This window comes from Castor canadensis, chromosome 4 (assembly GCF_047511655.1).
Source record: "Castor canadensis chromosome 4, mCasCan1.hap1v2, whole genome shotgun sequence".
NCBI lineage: Eukaryota > Metazoa > Chordata > Mammalia > Rodentia > Castoridae > Castor > Castor canadensis.
This window is the reverse complement of record NC_133389.1, coordinates 127745323-127765700: the sequence shown is the minus strand read 5'-3', so window position 1 is coordinate 127765700 and position 20378 is coordinate 127745323. Positions and strand designations below refer to the sequence as shown.

General features: G+C 37.5%; 1 protein-coding gene across 3 annotated transcripts in view; it reads left to right on the top strand.

Annotated features, from left to right (window-relative positions):
• Nucleotides 1-20378, top strand: part of Chn1 (chimerin 1) — a 160937-nt gene that overhangs the window by 84208 nt on the left and 56351 nt on the right. For 2 of the 3 annotated variants that reach the window (XM_020168890.2, XM_074071136.1), the window contains one exon: nucleotides 15065-15353. In XM_020168890.2, the coding sequence (XP_020024479.1) occupies nucleotides 15065-15353 (289 nt within the window). Of the gene's footprint in view, nucleotides 1-15064; nucleotides 15354-17480; nucleotides 17505-20378 lie in introns of those variants that run through there. The other variant, XM_020168891.2, reaches the window with a different exon arrangement.

Here is a 20378-nt window from a genome sequence, read left to right as displayed (position 1 = left end):
AGTTGAAATGCAATAAAGTTTCAGTCTTAATAATTCAAAGGAAGATAAAAACAAAACAGAAAAAAAGTCTGTAGACAGCTTTATGAATGTCTGTCTGAGGCTGCGGCTCACCTGCCACCTACTGTCAGCCATCTGCTGCTGCAGGCTTTATTTATGCAGATCTCAGGAGTGAGCTTTATACTCACCTAATCCTGCAGGCTTTGTTTATTTAGAGTTCTCCTGGACACATGCCCCTTTTGTTTTCTCCCGTATACAGCCCTACCTGCCTGTTGCAATTGCAGTCTTTTTTTATTATTTACTGTTCAGGTGGGGAGTGCCCCTCCCCCCCTCTGTTGGAGCATGCCACACTGTAGTTGCTGTTCCAAGCTTTCCCCTCCCCAAGGTTGCTGGGTGGGTGCCGCTGCTCCTGCCTTCTTCCACCAGCTTGTTTATTTACAGTTCAAGTGGGAAGTGCCCCTCCTCCACTGTCTGGAACTCAGGGCTGTCCAGGGGGCTATATTGGCCCAGGGTTGTCTGTGGGCGTACTGCGTGCCGCTTCGCTCACCCGGTGGTCTGCTTCTTCCAAGCAGGTTAGGAGCTGCCATCTGGCAGCAAGGGAGCCCTCCTGGTTTCTCCATTTAACGTGGACTGGGGATGCTATGCGCAGGCTGGGGGTGTGGAGGTGTCAGCGTTTTGCCTCTTCTTCGTGGTTATTCCTGCATGGCGTATCTCCAGCATCTCTCCAAGATTTTACTTTAGGAAGTAGGCTTTCTGCTTCCTCCCTCTAGTCACCATCTTGGAATCCAACAATTGGGGCGTAATTTACTTTAACATGTTATCAGTGCTATAGCTTTTGAAAAATGTTTGTATAGATTGAGTGTCCCTTACCAAAATGCTTAGGATCAGTGTTTTGGATTTCAAACACACATACACACATGATTAATACCTGTAGTAGAATCTTTGAGATTTCAAAAACCTCCTTTACCATATAGGAATACCTTCCCAAATACCTACATATTCAGTATATGGATTAAGGATAAAAACTTGTGTTATCTTGTATGAAGAGAAGTGCTTAGGTTTATCAAGGGAAAGGATGGTATTAATTTGTTTTAATGGATTGTTCTTTTGTCTTTCCTAATCTGTAACTCTGTTTTCCTGAACTACTCTCATGTACATATTTCTAATCTCTTTATAACTTTAAGTATAACTACAGTATTGTTAACTAAATGCACGTTATTGTGCAACAGGTCTATAGAATTTTTTTATCTTGTGTGACTGAAGCTCATTGAACTCCCTTTTTCCTTCTCCTTCCTACCTAACAACAACCATTCTACCTTCTGTTTCCATAGTTTTTACTGCTTTGCACATCTCAAATAAGTAGAATCATGGACTGATAATATTCTTTTTTTTTTTTTTTTTTTTGATGGCACTGGGGTTTGAACTCAGGGCCTACACCTTGAGACACTCTACCAGCCCTTTTTTGTGATGACTTTTTTTTTTTTTTCTTTTAGATAGGGTTTCATGAACTATTTGCGTGGGCTGGCTTCAAACCTGGATCCTCCTGATCTCTGCCTCTTGAGTGGCTAGGATTACAAGTGTGAGCCACTGGTGCCTGGCTCTGTTTTTATTCTTGTGATTGGTTTACTTCGCTTATCATAATTTCCTCAAGATTCATCCATGTTCTATCATATGACAGAATTTCCTTCTTTTTAAAAAGTATACCATTGTGTATGTATATCACATTTTCTTTGTTCACTAACCTATCAATGGACACTTAGGTTGTCTTCACATCTTGGCTATTGTGAACAGTGATGCAATGAACATGGGCGTGCAGGTAACTATTTTAAGATCCTGTGTTCAGTTCTTTGGGATATATATGCAGAGGTCATTGTTGGGTTATGTACTGGTTCTATTTTTAATTTTTGGAGGAATCTCCATACCATTTTCCATTGTAGTTATACCATTTTACAATCTTGCCAACAGTGTGCAAGGGTTCCATTTTCTCCACATCCTTACAAATGCTGTTTTCTGGATTTTTTTGGAGGGGGTTAAGAAGGTCCTTCTAATGGGTGTGAAGTGATAACCTCGTTGTGATTTTGATTTGCATTTCCCTGGAGATTAGTGATATTGAGCATCTTTTCATGTACTTGCTGGACATTTATTTGTGCATCTTCATTGGGGAAATATCTATTTCTTTGACCATTTTTAAATTAGGTTATTTGTTTTTATTAAGTTTTAGGAGATCCTTAAATATTGTGAAAATTAATCTTTTTTTCTGATTTATGGTTTGCAAATATTTTCTCCCATTCTTTAGATTTGCCTTTTCATTATATTATGTTATTTCCTTTGTTGCACAGAAGTTTTTAAGTTTAGTATGTATTTCTGTAAAAATGATACTGAGGTTTTGATAAGGATTGCATTGAATATACAGGCTGCTTTGGGTGATACAGACATTTTTACAATAATAACTCTTCTAATATGCGACATGGATGCGTTCTCACTGGTTGGTATCTTCCTCAATTTCAGCAGCGTTTTGTAGTTTTCAGTGTGCAAGCCTTTTACATCTTAAGTTTATTTGTATTTTTTGATGCTGTGGCAAGTGGGATTGTTTTCTTAGTTGAGGAAACCAAGCATTTAGAAATACAACTTAGTTTTGAGTGTTAATTTTGAATTGTGTAGCTTTACTGAATTCATTTATAAGTTCTAACAATTTTTGTGGAAATCTCTAGGATTTTCTACGTATAAGATCAGATCATCTCTTAACAGATGAAAGTTTACTTTTTCCTTTTTAATTTGGATGCCTTTCATTTCTTTTCTTGCCTAGTTGCTTTGGAAAGGATTGCCATAATGTATTGAGTAAAAGTAGTGAGATTAGCCATTCTTGCCTCATTCCTGATCTTAGAGGAAAAGCTTTGTTTTTCATAATTGAATATGTTAAGCTATGGGCTTTCTGCCTGTGATCTTTAATATATTGAGGTAGTTTCATTCTGTTCATGGTGTCTTGAATGTAATACATGTATTGATTTTTACATGTTGGGCCATCCTTGAAGCCCAGAAATAAATTCTACTTAGTCATAGTATAATCTTTTTCAGTGCACTATTGAATTTGCTTTGCTAGTATTTTGTTGAGGACTTTTGTATCAGTATTCATCAAGAATGTTGATCTGTAGTTTTTTTGTTTTGTTTGTTTTGTTTTTGTGGTACTGGTGTTTGAACTCAGGTTCTCACACTTGCTAGTCCAGGTGCTCTACCACTTGAGCCACTCCTCCAGCCCTGATTTTTGTGTTGGGTTTTTCAAGATATGGTCTTGTGAACTATTTGCCTGGGCTAGCTTTGAACCAAGAGAGATCCTCCTGATCTCTATCTCCTAAGTAGCTGGGATTATAGGCATGAGCCACCAGCACCTAGCTGATCTGTAGCTTTCTTGTAGTATTTTTGTCTGATTTGGTATCAAGACTAATGCTGGCATTATAAAATGAGTTTGGAAATGTTCCTTCCTGTCTTAGTCTGTTGGTACTATTATAAACAGTACCATAGACTGGATAATTTATAAGCAATAGAGTTTTATTTCTTACAGTTCTGGATGCTAGAAAGGCAAGATTGAGGTGTCAGCAGACACTAGAGCTCCTGTCTAGTAAGCATGAGGCCCTGAGTTCACCCCCAGTTTGGCAACTTTTTGCATAGGCTGGCCTTGAACTAGGATCCTCCTGATCTCTGCCTCCTGAGTAGTTGGGGTTATAGGTGTAAGTCACTGTGCCTAACTGACCCATTGGTTGTTTAAGAGTATTATTTAATTTCTATAGACTTTTGAAGTTTTCTGGTTTTCCTGTTGCATTGTGATTAGAAAAGACACTTGGTATGACTTCAGTCGTCTTAAATTTCCTTTCCTTTTTCTCTTTGACCCCCAAGGCCAAAGTGTAAAGGAAGTGCTTTACTACTTAGCTACATCTTCAGCCCCCATTAAATTTAAGCCTTGCTTAACATGAATGTGTGCCTGGGAAGAATGTGTTGAGTGCTATTGTTGGGCAGTGCTCTGTATAACAGCTGTCAGATTCATTTGGGCTCAGTGGTGGTCAAATTCTCTTTCTTTGATCTTTCTGCTTCTTCTATCCTTCATTGAAAGTAGGGTATTGAAATCTGCTACTGTTACTATGATACTATTTCTCCTTTCAGTTCTGTTAGTTTGCTTCATATGTTTGGTGCTCTGATGTTGGGTGCATGTGTATTGATAATTGCTATCTCTTCCTGGTGGATTGACCATTTATCATTATATAATGTCTTTCTTTTGCTCTGTGACAGCTTTTGACTTGAAGTCTATCTTGTCAGATATATGTATGAACATCCCTGCTGTCTTTTGATAACCATTTGCTTGGAATATCTATCTTACCCTCCTTTCACTTTATTTTATTTTATTATTTTGGCCATATTGAGGGTTTAACTCAGGGCTTCATGCTTGCTAGGCAGAAGATTTACTACATGAGCTTCATCCCCAAGCCTTATTGAATTAGCTGTTTTTTGAAGTAGGGTCTCACTTTATTCTCTGGGCAAGCCTGGACTGTGATCCTCCTATGTGTGCTATGATGACAGGCACCTACCACTGTGCCCAGCCATTGGTTTTGATGAGGTCTCTTGAACTTTTTGCTGGAACTGGCTTTGAACCATGGTCTTTCTGATCTCTACTTCCTGGGTAGCTAGGATTATACACATGAGCCACCATTCTTTCACTTTACACCTATGAGTATCTTTACATCTAAGGTGAGTTTTATGTACACAGCATATGATTTCATCTTGCTTTAACAAAATTTTTTTAGCCATTCAGCTACTCTATGTCATTTGGGAGAATTTAATCCACTTACGTTTAAACTAATTACTGATATGAAAGAACTTACTACTCCTTTTTTGGTTTTGATGTGGTGGTACTAGGATTTGAACTCATGGCCTTGAGCTTCTACTGCCATTTTGTTCTTTTTTGTTTTGTCTACTTTGTTCCTCCTTTCATCTCTTGTTGCCTTCCTTTTTGTTTCATTGATTTTGTTGTGTTGACATTCTTTGATTGCTTTCTCATCTTCTTCGAGTATCCCCTATAGATGTTTTATTTGTGGCTGGCAAAGGGCATACATAAAATATCTTATAGTTATAGTGATCTATTTTAAGCTGATAATTTAACTTTAATCTTGTATGAAACTCTACTTCTACATTTCCCACTCTACTTAGGTTATTAAAGTCACAAATTATCTTTATATATTATGCATCTTTTTAATGTAGCTATATATTTTATTTTTTTCTTTTAAATTCTATACCAGAGTTAAAAATGCTTTATGTACCATAACAGCAATATTATAGCATTCTATATTATGTGCTTAACTTTAGCTGAGACACTGTTTATTTGTTTTTGCAATACTGAGGATCAAACCCAGGGCTCTGCACTTGCTAGTCATGTGCTGGCCGACTGAGCTATATCTTTGGCCCTTTTCTCGTTGCTGTTTGGTGTCCTTGTTTTTGACTTGCAGGATTCCCTTTAGCATTTCTTATAAGTCAGGGTGTCAGCTTTTGTTTATCTGGAAAAGTCTATTTCTTCTTCATTTATTGAAGGACAGTTTTGCTGGATATAGTACTCTCAATTGTTAGTTGTTTTCTTTAGCACTTTGAATGAATATATTTTTCTAGTTTCTTCTAGTCTGAAAGGTTTCTGCTAAGAAGTCTGATAATTTAGTCGGCCTTCCCTTGTACTTTTTTTGCTCATTCTTAATCTTGTTGTATTCATTTTTATTACTCCCCAGTATGCCTCCATTCTCTAAAACCACACAAGTAACCAACATTTTCTCATGGTATTCCTGTTCATAGACAGGGAGTTTCCTGTCTTTCAAGATTCTGTCATTGGCTTTGGGCAGTTTGATTATAACACTTCTCAGTATGGGCCTCTGAGTTCTTGGTTAGAGTACTTCCAACTTCTTGAATTTGGATGTCAGTTTCCTTCCTCAGACTTAGGAAGCATTCTTACATTTTTTAGTCTTTAAGCTGTCTGCCTTTTTTACTCCTTCTCCTGGTGCACTCATAAAGCATCTCTTGGCCCACTAGATGGTGTTCTGTGCGTCCCTTAGGATTTTTTTCACTTATCTACATTCATTTTTCTCTTTGCTCTTGTGATGTAGCAATTTCCACTGACTTGTCTTCAAGTTCACCAATTCGTTCTTCTGCTTTATCAAGCCTGCTGTTAAAATCATTCAGCTAATTTTCCATCCAGTTATTGTGTCCTTCCATCCAGTACTTATTTCTTTTTTTATAGTTTCTGCTTATTGATATTTTCAGTGTGTTCATGTAACTTTTCCATTTTTTGTAGTTGTTTATGTGTGTTGTCTTGTAAATTATTGAGATGCTTTATAATATTAATTTGAATTCTTTATCATATCTATCAAAAATAGGTATTCATAAATATCTATTTTTTTATCTATTTCTTTGGAGTTAGTTTCAGGAGGTTTGCTTTGTTCCATGGATTGTTTCTCTGTGTCTTTGTGTGTTTCTTGTTTGTTTTTTATTTGTTTGATTTTCCCCCTGACTTTTATGCACTTGGCAGAAGCAGCCCCTCTTGTATCCTGTATGGGCTGCTTACGTTTAGGAGATCTTAAGGTCAGCCTGTCTAGAGATTCTGAGAGAATGTAAAGTCTTCTGAGGAACCTCCCAACTGGAGAGGTTTACCACTTTGTTTGAAAGGAGGCCTGAGTGTCTCCTCCCTCTGTCATCCATGTGACACTGCAGGCTCTGCGGTCTATTGCAGTAGACTGCCCCACCCTCTCCTTGATTCTCAACAACTTCCACTCATCCACAGTACAGCTGACCCCTTGTAATCACCCACAGGTTCTACATCTATGGAGTCAGCCAACCATGGACCAAAGATATTCCCCCCAGTAAAGCATTGGTACTAAACACGCAGACTTTTTTTCTTGTCATTATTCCTCAAGCAATACAGTATAAGAACTATTAAAATTGTATTAAGCATTATAAGTAATCTAGAGTTAAAGTATTTCAAATGATTGGTGTGTTATATGGAAATATTAGTCCTTTTATAAAAGGGTTTTAAGCATCTACATATTTTGGTATCCGTGGAGAGTCCTGGAACCAGTGTCCTGTGGATATTGAGAAAAAACTCTGTCAGCTCCCAAAATCAAGTGGGATAGATACTAGTCCCTTGAACATGTGTCTGAATGTCAGAATACCATATGTACACTCCACTTTTCTGCCTCCCTTCCAAGTAAGAAGCCATGAATTGGGCATCGTTTCCCAATCATCCCCAGCTGCAGTGGTCTCTTTGTATGACACTGCAGGCCATGTGGTGCTGCAGCAAGCTATCCTTGCCTTCCTCAACTTTCTGTAGGCCCCCAGATATCCACACAGTGCCAATTACTTTAGTTTTTTGCATCAGGCAAGAGAAAATTCAGTCTTTCAGTAAACCCCCTGAAAAGCCGAAATGAATATGCTTCATTGTTCTCCTTCTACCCCACCCAGAAGCCTCAAACAGAGTTGAGCTGTGCCATCTTGGAGTAAATTTGTTATTAGTATCTTGGTGTTTTGGTGTTTTTGTGTTTTTGAGACAGGGTCTTGATGTGTAGCTCAGGCTAACCTCTAATTCACATCCTCCTGCCTCAACTTCCTGAACTACCACACCCAGCTGGAGCAGGGGATACTGCAAATAAAGTGAAATGATTTTCAATGTGGCTTTTCTGGGCTTTGCACTTACTTGTCTGGAGTATTATAGCTTCTTAACTGTTTTCTGAAGTTCTCATAAAGCAATTTGGTCCATACTTGCTCTTATCTTACTAAATGTACTATTTCCTTTGGATTGACAACCTCCCATTTGTCTTGTCTTCCTTGAGTCTAGAAGAATAGCTGTCATATAAATGTCTTCTCTTATCTCCAGGCTTGTCATCTCTCTGAATGAGTGTTCTTCCGTTCTTGTGTGTCCCATCTGCTCCTGCTTCAGACATTTTGTGGGGGGCGGAGGAGGGACTGGGATTTGAACTCAGGGCTTTGCACTTGCAAAGCAGGCACGCTACTGCTTGAGCCACACCTCCAGCCCCCCCACTTCTGCTCTCACTTGTGGTCATTCTCCAGGCTACAGATTGACCCCGTCATAATTTTGCCAAGAGTACCAATAGCTGTTTCCTGCCAAGATTTTAGGTTTGCTTAGAAATCCATCCATGACTCAAGGATTGTGGTTGCTATACCTAACGTGCAAGGTTATATTCGAGTCGCTATTGAATACATTTATGCCTGGTGCTCTTTTATCACATGGTTATTAATTTACTTTCTGGAAAGATACTAACATGTTCCCTGAATATCCCTAGGCAGAAGGTACTACCTACAGTAGCAGTCTATTTATGAGCCTGCCTGTCTTTAAAAATGAACCAAGGTCCTGTAGGGCAGGAAGTAAGTCTTACTCATCTTGGTTCCTTCAGCCTGTGTAGTACTGGCATATACCAGGCTTTTTCAGTAGAATTGCACTGGATTATGAATCTTCAGACCCAGCATACTTACCTGTAGTTCAGTTCTTTGAATGAATAATAGACTGCATTCAGATTGTTATCAAAGGATCTCTGAAGTAGACTGATATTCATGATTTCTCACTCTGAAAGAAGCACAGCCTAACTTATAGGACTTTTAATGACCTTTTTGGTCCTGTGGTTTTAAATCAGTATAGGTTGTCAGTGACTCAGAACATGACTTTGTAATCAGATAGTCCTGGATTCAAACCCTGGTTCCTGCTTTCTCTGTACAACTTTGGACAGGTTATTTAATCTCCTTGAGTCTCAGTTTCCTTAGCTCTAAAATGAGGATGTGGGGCCAGGGGTGATGGTGTATGCCTATAATCCCAGCTACACAAGAGGCAAGGGTAGGAGTAATCCCAGCCTACATCCGATCCTGGGCAAAAATGGGAGACCCGACCTGAAGAAGTAACTGAAGCACAAAAGGGCTGGGACGGTATGACCAAAGTGGTAGATCACCTGCCTAACAAGTGTGTGAGCTCTGAGCCCAAACTCCAGTACCACAAACATAAACAAAATAAATAAGTAAAATGCAGTGAGGATGTGATAATAATAATACTTTAAAGTTACTGTAAGAAATAATGGGATAATGCCTAGCATATATCAGTTATTAAATTATTGTTGAATAAACACACACAGATACATTATTACAGTTTAAGCCTTTAGCTTATCAACCTTAAAAAGTCCGCAAGTAACAACCACAGGTGTGATGATAATTCTTTCTTCATCTAATTGACTGGTTATCGCTAATGTTTAATACAGTTGAATAACTCTTTTCTACATATATGTGTGTGTGTAGTCAATTGTATTCCGTATGTAATACTTAGAGCATATAATTGATGTAGAAATGATCAAAGTATAAAGGAATTTAACAGGAATCTGAAAAACTACAGGAAAATGTAAGTTTGTGTTTGTACACGCATACATGTTCACACTCATGCATGTGTAGAACTCTTGAATTACTCACACATATAACTCTGTGCTTTTCTAGACCTCTGTTGTAGTCCAGATATCCTAAAGTAGTAGATTCGCTTTAAACAAGATTTTAATAACCTTTTACTAGAACTGATCGCCAATTCTTAAAGGAGCAAACTCTATTATTAATAATGCAGTCATTGATCATTTCTGGACATACTGTGGTTTCAAAAAGTTAAAACATATGTACAATACCTCTTTGAAATTAAAAATAAAAGCTGTGTAGTGACTGGGTACAATATTTAGTATGGGTTCTCTGGTTTTAACAGTAAAATGAAAAATAATAGCAGATATTGTAACTTGTTCATGCAGTTGGAAAGTCCCAGTTGTCAATATGCAAAGCAGCTCTGTATTGTATAGATCGGCACACTAAGAGCATTTCATAGTTGTCAGTGACAAACACTGTGTCAAAGTATTATTTTTTAAATTATGCCTAACAAAACTGGTTGTATTTTGACAGCTCTTTGTAATTCCCATGTAATTTTAAAAATACTTTTTATTGTTATGTATAGCTGGCCAGCTCAGGGCAAAGTATTGATGAAGCTGTTTACTAACTCTGCTCAGTAGTCCTTTACTTAGGGCATCACATGCAGGTTTCTGGTGTTTTAAAAGTGGTAATGCTAGCAGTCGATTCTCAAGGACTCAGGGCTTGCTAAAGTGTTGGAACCCTTTTAGGGGTAGGAGTAAGCCATTGATTTTCAGGAAGAAAAAGTTATCTGATAGGATCTTACAAACACATGAAATGAACTATCATGGTATGTGAATCCAGGAGTATGTAGTTACAAAGACATAGTCACTGACTACCTGTACTGATTTAAAGCCACAGGTCCAAAAAGACCATCAGAAGTCCTATAATTTAGAATATATATCTTTCAGAGTGAGGAATCATGAATGTCAGTCTACTTCAGAGAGCCTTAGACTAGAGTAGCAATGTGAATGACAAATGACTTTGTGCAATCATAGGTAACAATGCTGGGTCTGAGAGTTCAGAATCCATGCAACTCTGCATTACCTGTGTTCAACCCTGTCTGCTGTTCTTGTCCACCCAGTGAACAAAGCTGCATCTTCTGCTCCAGTGGCTGGGGTTCAGCACTGTCTCCAGAAGCTTTGAGGGGGAGTCTGAACAAAGTTGAATATAGCTATGCTCTCTCTTCCTTTAGCTTTCCTTAGTTCATAGAATGCCTCTACATTGACTTTTTAGTATTTGATGGAATACTTCACGTTCTTATTGCTGTTTTAGCCTGTCTTCCAAGAGTGTACTTATGATCGTATCCATTTATATTATATTTGTATTGATTTCAAGATTAGCTTAGCTTCTTTCATGGTAAACAACAAACAGATACATATTTGTGATAAACAAAAATGGTTTTTTGTAAGTTGGTTGCTGGAAATACTTCTTACATTATTATTAGCTTAGACAAGTGTGTTGTATATGTTTCATTTTCTGTTTATTAACAGAAAACATCTGTTAGCTTGGATCTTTCCTTTGAAGAAATACTTCCAAATAACTGGCCTCAAATCAAAACTAATTAATAGTTTTACAAAAAGTAAAGTAACATTCCAGAGCTATTCTGTATATATATTTTCATTTTGTGCTTCTAGACTGAATTTGTTTTTATGAGTCTGATTCACTTGCTAAAAAAACAGAAAGGATGGTATTAAGGATGTGTTCATTTTATAAAACTAAATGTTAGAACTATATTTTTAAATTCATCTGAATGAAAGTGGGCACAGCATTAAACAGCCTAAAATATGGAAACCAAAATGTGTAATCACTGGAGAAGAAAATATTCTTTCTAGAAAGTGGCAATTATGTACAACAGTAGCAGTTCAAAGCATGTTATCCTGTCTTCCTTTCCTGTTTGGTCACTACAGTACCACTTGGGAAAAAAATGAGCTTTCATCTTGTTGAACTCTATCTAGGCAAGAGTTGGGCATATTACAGTTTCAAACTTGTTTACCAAGGAAGAACAGCAGTTAGTCCAGGACAGAGGCAAATAACTGGAAAATAGGAAAAGAAAATAGAAATGGTTCAGCTTTCAGAGGTTTTAGAAATCAGTACTTCTAGTCCAGAGATGAGTAGTTGTCACTAGATCCACTTAATATATCCTACTTTTAATAAAAGTTACTTATTGGTATTTCTCCTTTGAATTGACAGGTCGGAGCACAGTGGCAAGGTCCAGTTGGTTTGCTTCTCCCTACTTTGCACTCTGTAGTAGGTCCACTCTAACAATCCAGGACATCCAGGAAAAAAAATTCACAAAGAGCTCCTGCAAGCCTTTTGTTGACTATGAAATTAACCACGGTGGACGTGTTCCTATATAGCCAGTTGTAGCCACTTACTCATTCAGTCATCTCTGTACACATTTATTGACTATCTTTTCTCTTACCTTATTGTTTGATAACTCACTCCATCCTTCTCTGCAGGGGCCTAAGCTAACAGAAAAGAGGAACTACCATTCATTGAGCCTATTGTGTATTTAGCTTTGACTTAAAGATCTGATACAATCATAGCCATATGGGTTCCGGTGATGTAGAATGATCTTCCCAAAGTCACCCCACTAGGAAGTAGCAGATTCAAGATGTAAACTCACATCCATGTAATCCCACATCCTAACTTTTAAATACGTAGGACCCACCCTTGCCTGCCCTGGTCAAATTCTATTTCAAAACTACAAGGGTACTTTTTTGCTTGGATATAGGAGGGGCTCTGAGATCTTATTAAGCAATGAGTTTCTTGATTTTTTATAATGTGAGGAATTTGTTGGATTTCCTTTGTTCCATAATCATTTTATAGAAATTTAACTTCCCTGTGTAAGAACAAGATTATACACATTTTGGTGGGTATGGTGGTGCATGTCTGTAATCCAGTCAGCTACATGGGAGACATAGGGGATTGCTGTTTGAGGCCAGCCCAAACAAAAATGCAGGCCCTATCCAAAAAATAATTAAAACAATAAAGGACTGAAGGTATGGTCATGCCTGCCTGCCTAACAAGTGTGAGACCCTTTGTTCAAACCCCAGTACTGAATCTGAAGGTAAACTTTTTTAAATTGATTGTCTCATACCTTTGTCTTGCTTTTATTTTTTATCTATCTCCCATTGTGATTACTGAGCTTCCTAATACTAAATACAGTGTCTGGATATTTTGTTAAATGCTTATTGAGTCGGTAACAATCTGCTGGCAGAACACTTTTAAAAGGGAGGATTTTTTTTTTTTCTCTATCCTTAGATCTGGCATCTTCCTTCTTTAGGCACTTCGTAGGTAGAACAAATCATCCATTCCCCATCTTTCTCAGAGATCTTCTTTCTCCACTGGTGTTTCCATGAAGTACTACACATTTTTCAGATGAAACTGAGAAACTGGCACAGTCTCTGGCAGTTCACACCATTATGCTGTTCTTTATGTAGCTTCCTAAACACAAGAGTGCTAGTTTAGAGTACACGGGAAAACGTGCAGTTCCCATAGGAGAAATCCTAAAGAAAAGACTCAGTCAAAATTACAAAATGGAAATTCATTTTCTTGTCGTCTGGGGCTGAGTTTTAATCAAACCACATTATGAGTTATTTCAGTAATCTGATAGCACCCTTGAGGCTGGCATACTGAGCTGAAATGCACGCTGAGGAGGAACCAGGAATCCTGAGGAGGAGCTCTTTCCTGAAGTTGCTGAGCTGAGAAAGAGAAAAGGACAACCTGATTCTTTTTCACCTGGTGCCCTACAGATAACCAGAAAGCCTCTCCTTGGCCAGATTAGGAATAGCTCCTTGTAAAGCACTAGAAGTCTAGCCATAGAGTCACTTTCAGTCACATCTTGCCCAGCTTATATGAAGCCAGTCCAGCCACCTTCCCTTTGTGCTCTGTGTCTGCATACTTTGCAGATTTCAGAAGACAGTGTGTGGCAAGTGACTGACACCCTTGCCTGAATAGGCTATTTTAAGGCCATAGCCACTGTGGAAACGCCTGCCATAAAGTCATAAGCCCTGGCAGGAGTACAAAGGTCTGAACCTTCTTTGAAATGCCATGTATAAGTGCACTTTAAAGGGGGCCTAGTGACATACTATGCCATGTGTGTTTCTTCTTGTAAGAGCATACATTTTCAAGTGGCTTTGTATGTTTATTTGTAAATAGCAGATAATGCCTATTAGCAAAAAAGAAATGATAAGTTATATAGTAAACAGAAAACTAATACTTAACATTGGCATAAGAAATTTTACCTTCCTAAATTTTAGAGTTATAAAAATTTACTTGGGAGAAATACATCTTTAACTTTAGAGGAAAATGAAGAATAAGGAAGTCTAATTCTGTGGGCCATTCACTTCAGTATAAATCAAAATTTGATTGCTTTTGAAGAACCAAAAAATGGATTATGTTAAAGGGGTCAGCATGGGCATTACATTAGATTCTGGATTGAATGATTATTAAGGTCTAAATTCAAACCACAGAAACAGATATCTCAGGCCATTATAAAAAATACTTGGTTTCCTTTTTAAAGGACACAATAAGAACTTACCCATTTGAAATATAATCTGTACTAGAATAATGTTATAATAACAAGCTTCCAGTTCAGTCCCACTAAACACTTTAAAAACAAATTATTTTAGTTCCTCTCTGTTCCTGTGTGTTTTTAACAGTGAAATTAGATATATCCTTTCTGGTTTGCTTAGTGTTTAATTAGGCTCACTCAGCCTACTGGCAGGACACCATGACACTGGGCATCAGCCTTCTTTAAAGCTGCCTGTATCTTCTGACAAAGACACTGATGATGTCAACTTGGTCCATTTCTGAAGAAGTTTTGCTGTAGGAACCCAAATACTGAAATTTTTATACAAGGCAACTATTCTTCTCCAGTTGTTAAAACATGTCATTCAAACATGACTCAAACTGACAACAGAACTTTTGTAATCTGATTGTTTATGACTTGTTTGCCCTGTATATTGTGAGTATTTTGCGCATACTTAACCAGCAGACATAAGAAAATGGCTGTGTAAAAAGAAATGCAAAGTCCTTGGCCCATGACCAGAAGTAGCAAGAATGTGTTTCTGTGCCATCCTGCCTGTGCAGCTCAGGTTCTGGAGCCAGCTCTTGTCCTCGTGATTGCTGGCATCATACTCAGGCGAGCCCTAAGTGGGGCTCTCCCATTGAAAGACATGAATGCTGGTGTCTAAAGTACATTGAATATTTTTATTGATCAACTTGAAAAAAAAATGTCAGTGTGCAAATTTCATATATTATAGTTAACTAACTGAATATTGGCTGTGTTTTAATGGGATAGGAAATTTATTTTCTCCCACTATACTACAAGCATAATGAAGTACCTTTAAGTGCTAACAAATTTTTCCTTTTAGAGTTAACATATTTCTGACTAGCTATCCCTAGTTATTGTAACTTCATTTTTTTGATCAAAAGTTTGATTTTATTTGTTATAGGTGATTGAAAGCAATTGAACATGGCTTATTTAAACAAAGAGACCTATACAAAGCAGGCAGTGGTTTTTGGGGTTTTGGTTTTTTCAGAAAGAGTTCACTTGCTTACCTTTCTTAAAAACATCTTTCCCATTTCATTGAGGCAGATTTGGAAGTCAAACCAGAAACTTCAGGCTCTACTACGATGGAAAGCACTTTGTTGGGGAGAAACGCTTTGAGTCCATCCACGATCTGGTGACTGATGGCTTGATTACTCTCTATATTGAAACCAAGGCAGCAGAATACATTGCCAAGATGACGATAAACCCAATTTATGAGCACGTAGGATACACAACCCTAAACAGAGAGCCAGCATACAAAAAACATACGGCAGTCCTGAAAGAGATACATGATGAGAGAGAAGCTACAGGCCAGGATGGGGTGTCAGAGAAAAGGGTAAGCTACCACAAAACCACACTTTATCTTTTTCTGTTTGGGGTCCGCTTTAGAAGGCCGTTATTGCCAGGAGTCATGTCTCAACGAGTAGTTTGAAAAGTAAATGCATTTGTTCTCAATGTCAAGTCTCTGTGATGCTGGGCTTTGCATGTGTCTGTTTCTTGTTCATTTTAAATATGTCAGGTGTTTCTTGGTATTCCTGATTGTTTCCTATTTTATCAGTTTCAATTTTAAAAAGCTATTGGAAAAATGGCCTCTAGTAAAAAAAGTTTAGGGGTTTTGGTCAAAAGCATAACTTACAATCAAAATTAGATAACTACCATTACATGAAATAATTGCGGGCAGTCACATTACCACAGTTACTTTTTTGTTTTTCTTAAAGATAATTCACTTTATAAATAGTTCTGTTCTTTAGCAATATTATTTAATTTTTTTAGTACACAAGATTTACTTCAGTCCTTTAATAACTGTTGCACTGTTTTGGGAATCGTCCATCTTGAGTAGGAGGAAGATTTTTCTTTCATTGTAAAAAACAAGATTTCCAATTGTCATGTTTTAACTGTAATAATTTTCAGATAAACATCAGAAGTCTTAATTCTTTGGCATTAAGTATATTTTACTTTTAAAGCTAGGTGCTGGAATCTCACGCCTGTAATCCTAGTTTCTCAGGAGGCAGAGAACAGGAGGAGCAAAGTTTGAGGCCACCCCAGGCAAATAGTTCATGAGACTCTATCTCAAAAAAATCCAACACAAAACAGGGCTGACAGAGTGGCTCAGGTGCAAGTGCCTAGCAAGTGTGAGGCCCTGAGTTCAAACCCCAATGATGCCAAAAGGAAAAAAAAAGTTTACTTTTGAAATTGTCCCCACCTTCTCCCTTATAGCTATCCCCCAAGAGTGAAAGAATTTCCTAAAGTTTCATGTTGTGTGAGATTTAGTCAAGGGAACTTTATGTATTCTAATTGGAATTATATTAATTCATGTTTATATTTTTAAGAATCTTCAGTGGTTAAATTAAATATACTAGATTTTGAACTTGGACTCTGTCACCAAATAGGTTTATGTGCAAGTTATTTAGTTTCTCTGTGTTTTGATCATCATATTTGTAAAATTGTAATAACCAAGTTGTAAGGATTAAATGAATTTGCATGCATAAAACACTCAAATAGTGCTTGGCACTCAGTATGAGTTTTGTGATGTTGTTATAACTGCTATATTACTTCAAGGCAGCATCCTAAAATACTCTTAGTTACTTTGAAATAATTAAGTACAGAATGGAAATTTAGAATGTTCATTGTCCAGCTTAAATTCTAGTTTCTGGAGGATCTTACTTTACATTGGTGTGCTATGGCTACAAGAAACCGTTTTAAATCATAGACCGTAAAAAATATGTCCAAAAATGGTTTTTCATATGCTTATATTGGTTGGGAACCACAAATCTTGTTTAATAGTAACCTGAGTTTAAAATGATAAATGCATGCTATATTCCATATTGTTTTCATTGTCTCATACTTTTTTTCCCACTGTTGCTTGATTTTCTACCCACAGCATTTTCTATAACACTTGTACTTTGGATATCTATTACTGTGTTTTATGTGGATGTGCTAGAATATTCTAAGTCAACATTTGTGAAATGTTTGTCTTTCAAAGTTTATCAGCCTAATGATAACCTATGCTAATGTCTTATGTATATATTTTTCTTCTCCTAGGAACTTGAGCTAAAGACACTTAGGTATTTAACATTAAGGCTAACTTGACAGAGTCTTGCTTGTCCTTCCTACAAAGTAGAACTGATATTCACAGAGGCAGGAGACCAGGGGAGCTAACGCCTAGAGGCCCCTTTTCAGGCTGAAAGCCTTGATTCCCTTTGTATTCCATCAACATTACACATTACTGTACTGTACCCATGGCCAGTGGTGACTCTTTACAGGGAAATAGTTGGCACGGGAATGTGTCTCTCTCCAGCAGTATTTTATTAAGGCTCATTTAAAAATTACTCTTTGCATTAAACTGCATGCATTGGAAATCTAGTTGGCTTAAAAATCTCACTCAAAAATAGATTTATTTTATTTACAGGTGTCATCCAACAGGGCAGGGATGATGACCTGTTCAACAGCTTGAAACATTGATTCCCTGTCACAGTGGATGACATTTGTAAGTAAAAACAATCATGTTTAATTGATTTAAAATATCTATTGACAGTTATTATGGTTTGATGAATATTTTAATGGGTTCTTAATAGCTAAAATGCCTCTTGTCCATGACTCCTGTGCCTCAGAGGCAAAGAGTGTTGGCCTTGCAGGAGTTAGTGTGCTGTTGTGTATTGGGAACTAGAGCAAGGCACTGGCACTGCTGGAGGAATGGGGTTTATGTGTCCTGTTGCCAGCTGCTTTGTTTCTTTGAGACTGTATCTCTACACCTTTGACAGGAGAGTTTTGGGCTAGATGGTCTCCGAGATGTGGCTCTTGTAGTCTGTGAGCCTTGAGACAATACCTCAGTAGGGTCTTGAAAGTGAGATCTGTCTTTAGTTTACCCACAAACTAGTTTTATCACCTAGCCTGTCTATACTCGTTTTCTTCTACCAAACATTAATTACACAGGATTTTAATAAATACCTACAGCCTAAAGGGTTCTGTCCTCTAATAGGTTGGAGAAAAATAGGGGTTTTTTTTGTTTTTTAAAAGAGTTTATTTTCTTTTTCTGTTTCCTTTTTTTGGCAGTACTCAGGGCCTTGCATTTGCTAGGCAGGTACTCTGCCACTTAAGCCACGTCCCCCAGGCCTTTTTTTCTTTTTCTTTTTTTTTTTTTTTTTTTGGCTTCAGTTGTGTTTTGAATGGGGTCTTATGTTTTTCCCTGTGGGGCCATCCTCAGACCACAATCCTCCTACCTATACCTACCATTTTGTTGGGATTACAAATGTGTACCACCATGCCTGACTTCTTTGTTAAAATGAAGTTTTGCTTAGTTTTTTTGCCTGGGCTAAAAACCCGCAGCAGAACCATGATCCTACCAATCTCCACCTCCCAAGTAGCTGGGATTACAGGCATGAGCCACTGCATCTGCCTAAAAAGCAGTTTCTTTTTGTATGCCTTCCACTAATGATATGATATAATTATGACTCTCTAGTAGTGCTCCCAGACTTAGTAAATCCCCTGCCATTGTGGACAACATTTTTGGAAAAATAGTGTTTCATGAAACCTCCTTTGGGAAATTTTGAGTAAGATGATCTCTGAACAGTCTTCCTTTGTTTGATAATTGAAGAGTAAGGATTCCACATTTGTCCATTTGTTTGTTGCATTCCTTATGGTGTAAGTTGTGCATCTGAGCTTTTGTGAATGGTCTGCTACATAATTTCAGGGCCATGAAGTTTTTTGCCTCAGGAAGTGAGTCCAGGTAAAGAAATCTAGTAGCCTATTATGAGGGGGAAAAATTCTTTCTAAGTGGTAGCTATATGATTTTCTCATTTGAAATATCAGTTGGAAACTTAAAATTAAACATTTTGATAGAGTTAATTGTGAAATTACAGCATATAGAAAAGCCATACTTCCTTCTCTTCTAAAATGGCTTAATTTAGCAGTCCAGACCAGCCAACAGTCCAGTTTTATTAGTTATTTCTTTTTATTTATCTCAAAGCAGGATTTGAATAGTTTCTTCTTCCAAGTAGTGAATATAATATGTTTAACTCAACCAATACTGAACCGATGGTTGTATTCAGTAGTTTTAGCGATAATTTTATTCTTATAGATAATATAAATTTAAATACCCCAAAACATTCTGTAGAAAACATCTCATATAACTTTAACAATATAAACACTCAGATACCAGCATTTCAGAAAGTATGCTATGATCTAGGACCTCAAATCTAGGCAGACTGCTTTAGCTTTGGATTAGTCACTTCACTTGTAAGGATGCCTGTGAGGCAGGCAAGGGTGCACAAAATGAGAGCTTGGGAACTAGAACAAACTGAATAACCTGTGTGTGTGTGTGCAGAAAATATAATTTTTTCTTCTATAAGTTTGGAATGAATGCAGTGCTAGACATTGTCATAATTTTTTAAAGAAATTTGTTTTACATTTATTATAAAGATTTCCGTGATGTCATCAGACTACATATTGAAAATTGATGTTGAGATATAATTGGGTCCCTACCTAAAATTGCCATTAACTACTGGAATTCTTTGGATACCTCTATAAAATGATAGGATTCTTTATCCCCCAGAGTAGAAAAGGGGCATAACCAGTCTGGTGTGGTAATTGACTTAGTCTCCCACAAAGCAACTGTTCTTAATGTTTTTACTTTGCTTTAAGTATATATATAATCTCCGTGTAGAAATCAGCAGGAAAGCCACACATCAGCTTAATCATGAATAAAAGTAGCAATTCCAAAGGCATAGATGGCATGGAGCCAGCCTGCAGAAAACTGTGCTGATTTCTTGTGCTTTTAGTCTTTTGGACTTTTTTTCTTTCTTTTTTTTTTTTTTTTTTTGATCATTCCTTATTCCTGTTCAAGCTCTTCTTTGTTCTTAGTCCTTTAACCCACCCCAGTCTGTCTGCCCCAAATTATACATGCCCAAGTCTCCACTATAACTCAGACAAGGTTAAGGTGGGCTCTAGGGGTGAATGGGCCCTTGGAGAACTTTCAGAAGTTCCTGCAGTGCATATATAAGCCAGTTTAGGGATCTATGAGAAAGACTACAATTTGTGCACAGAACTCCTCAGAGTGTAAATGTCCTTCTAAAGAAACAGTGTTTTGTGTTCAAAGACGCCTAATGGGCACTGTGTATTAATGATGTGGTCTTGAACAAGCCCTTCCCCAGTCTCACTTTTCTCCAATCTCTGACGGGTTTTATGGATGCCATGGCATTGGTGGTTATGAATTTTAACAAGATTTTATAATGTGGTTTTCCTTGGAAATAAAAAATGCGACCAGAAACAGTATTGCTTTCTGAGATCAGAGCAACCATCAATCAGATGCCCATTGGTGGGTCTGATACTGTCTGGAAGGTTGCTCTCCGAGATCCGTCTTTTT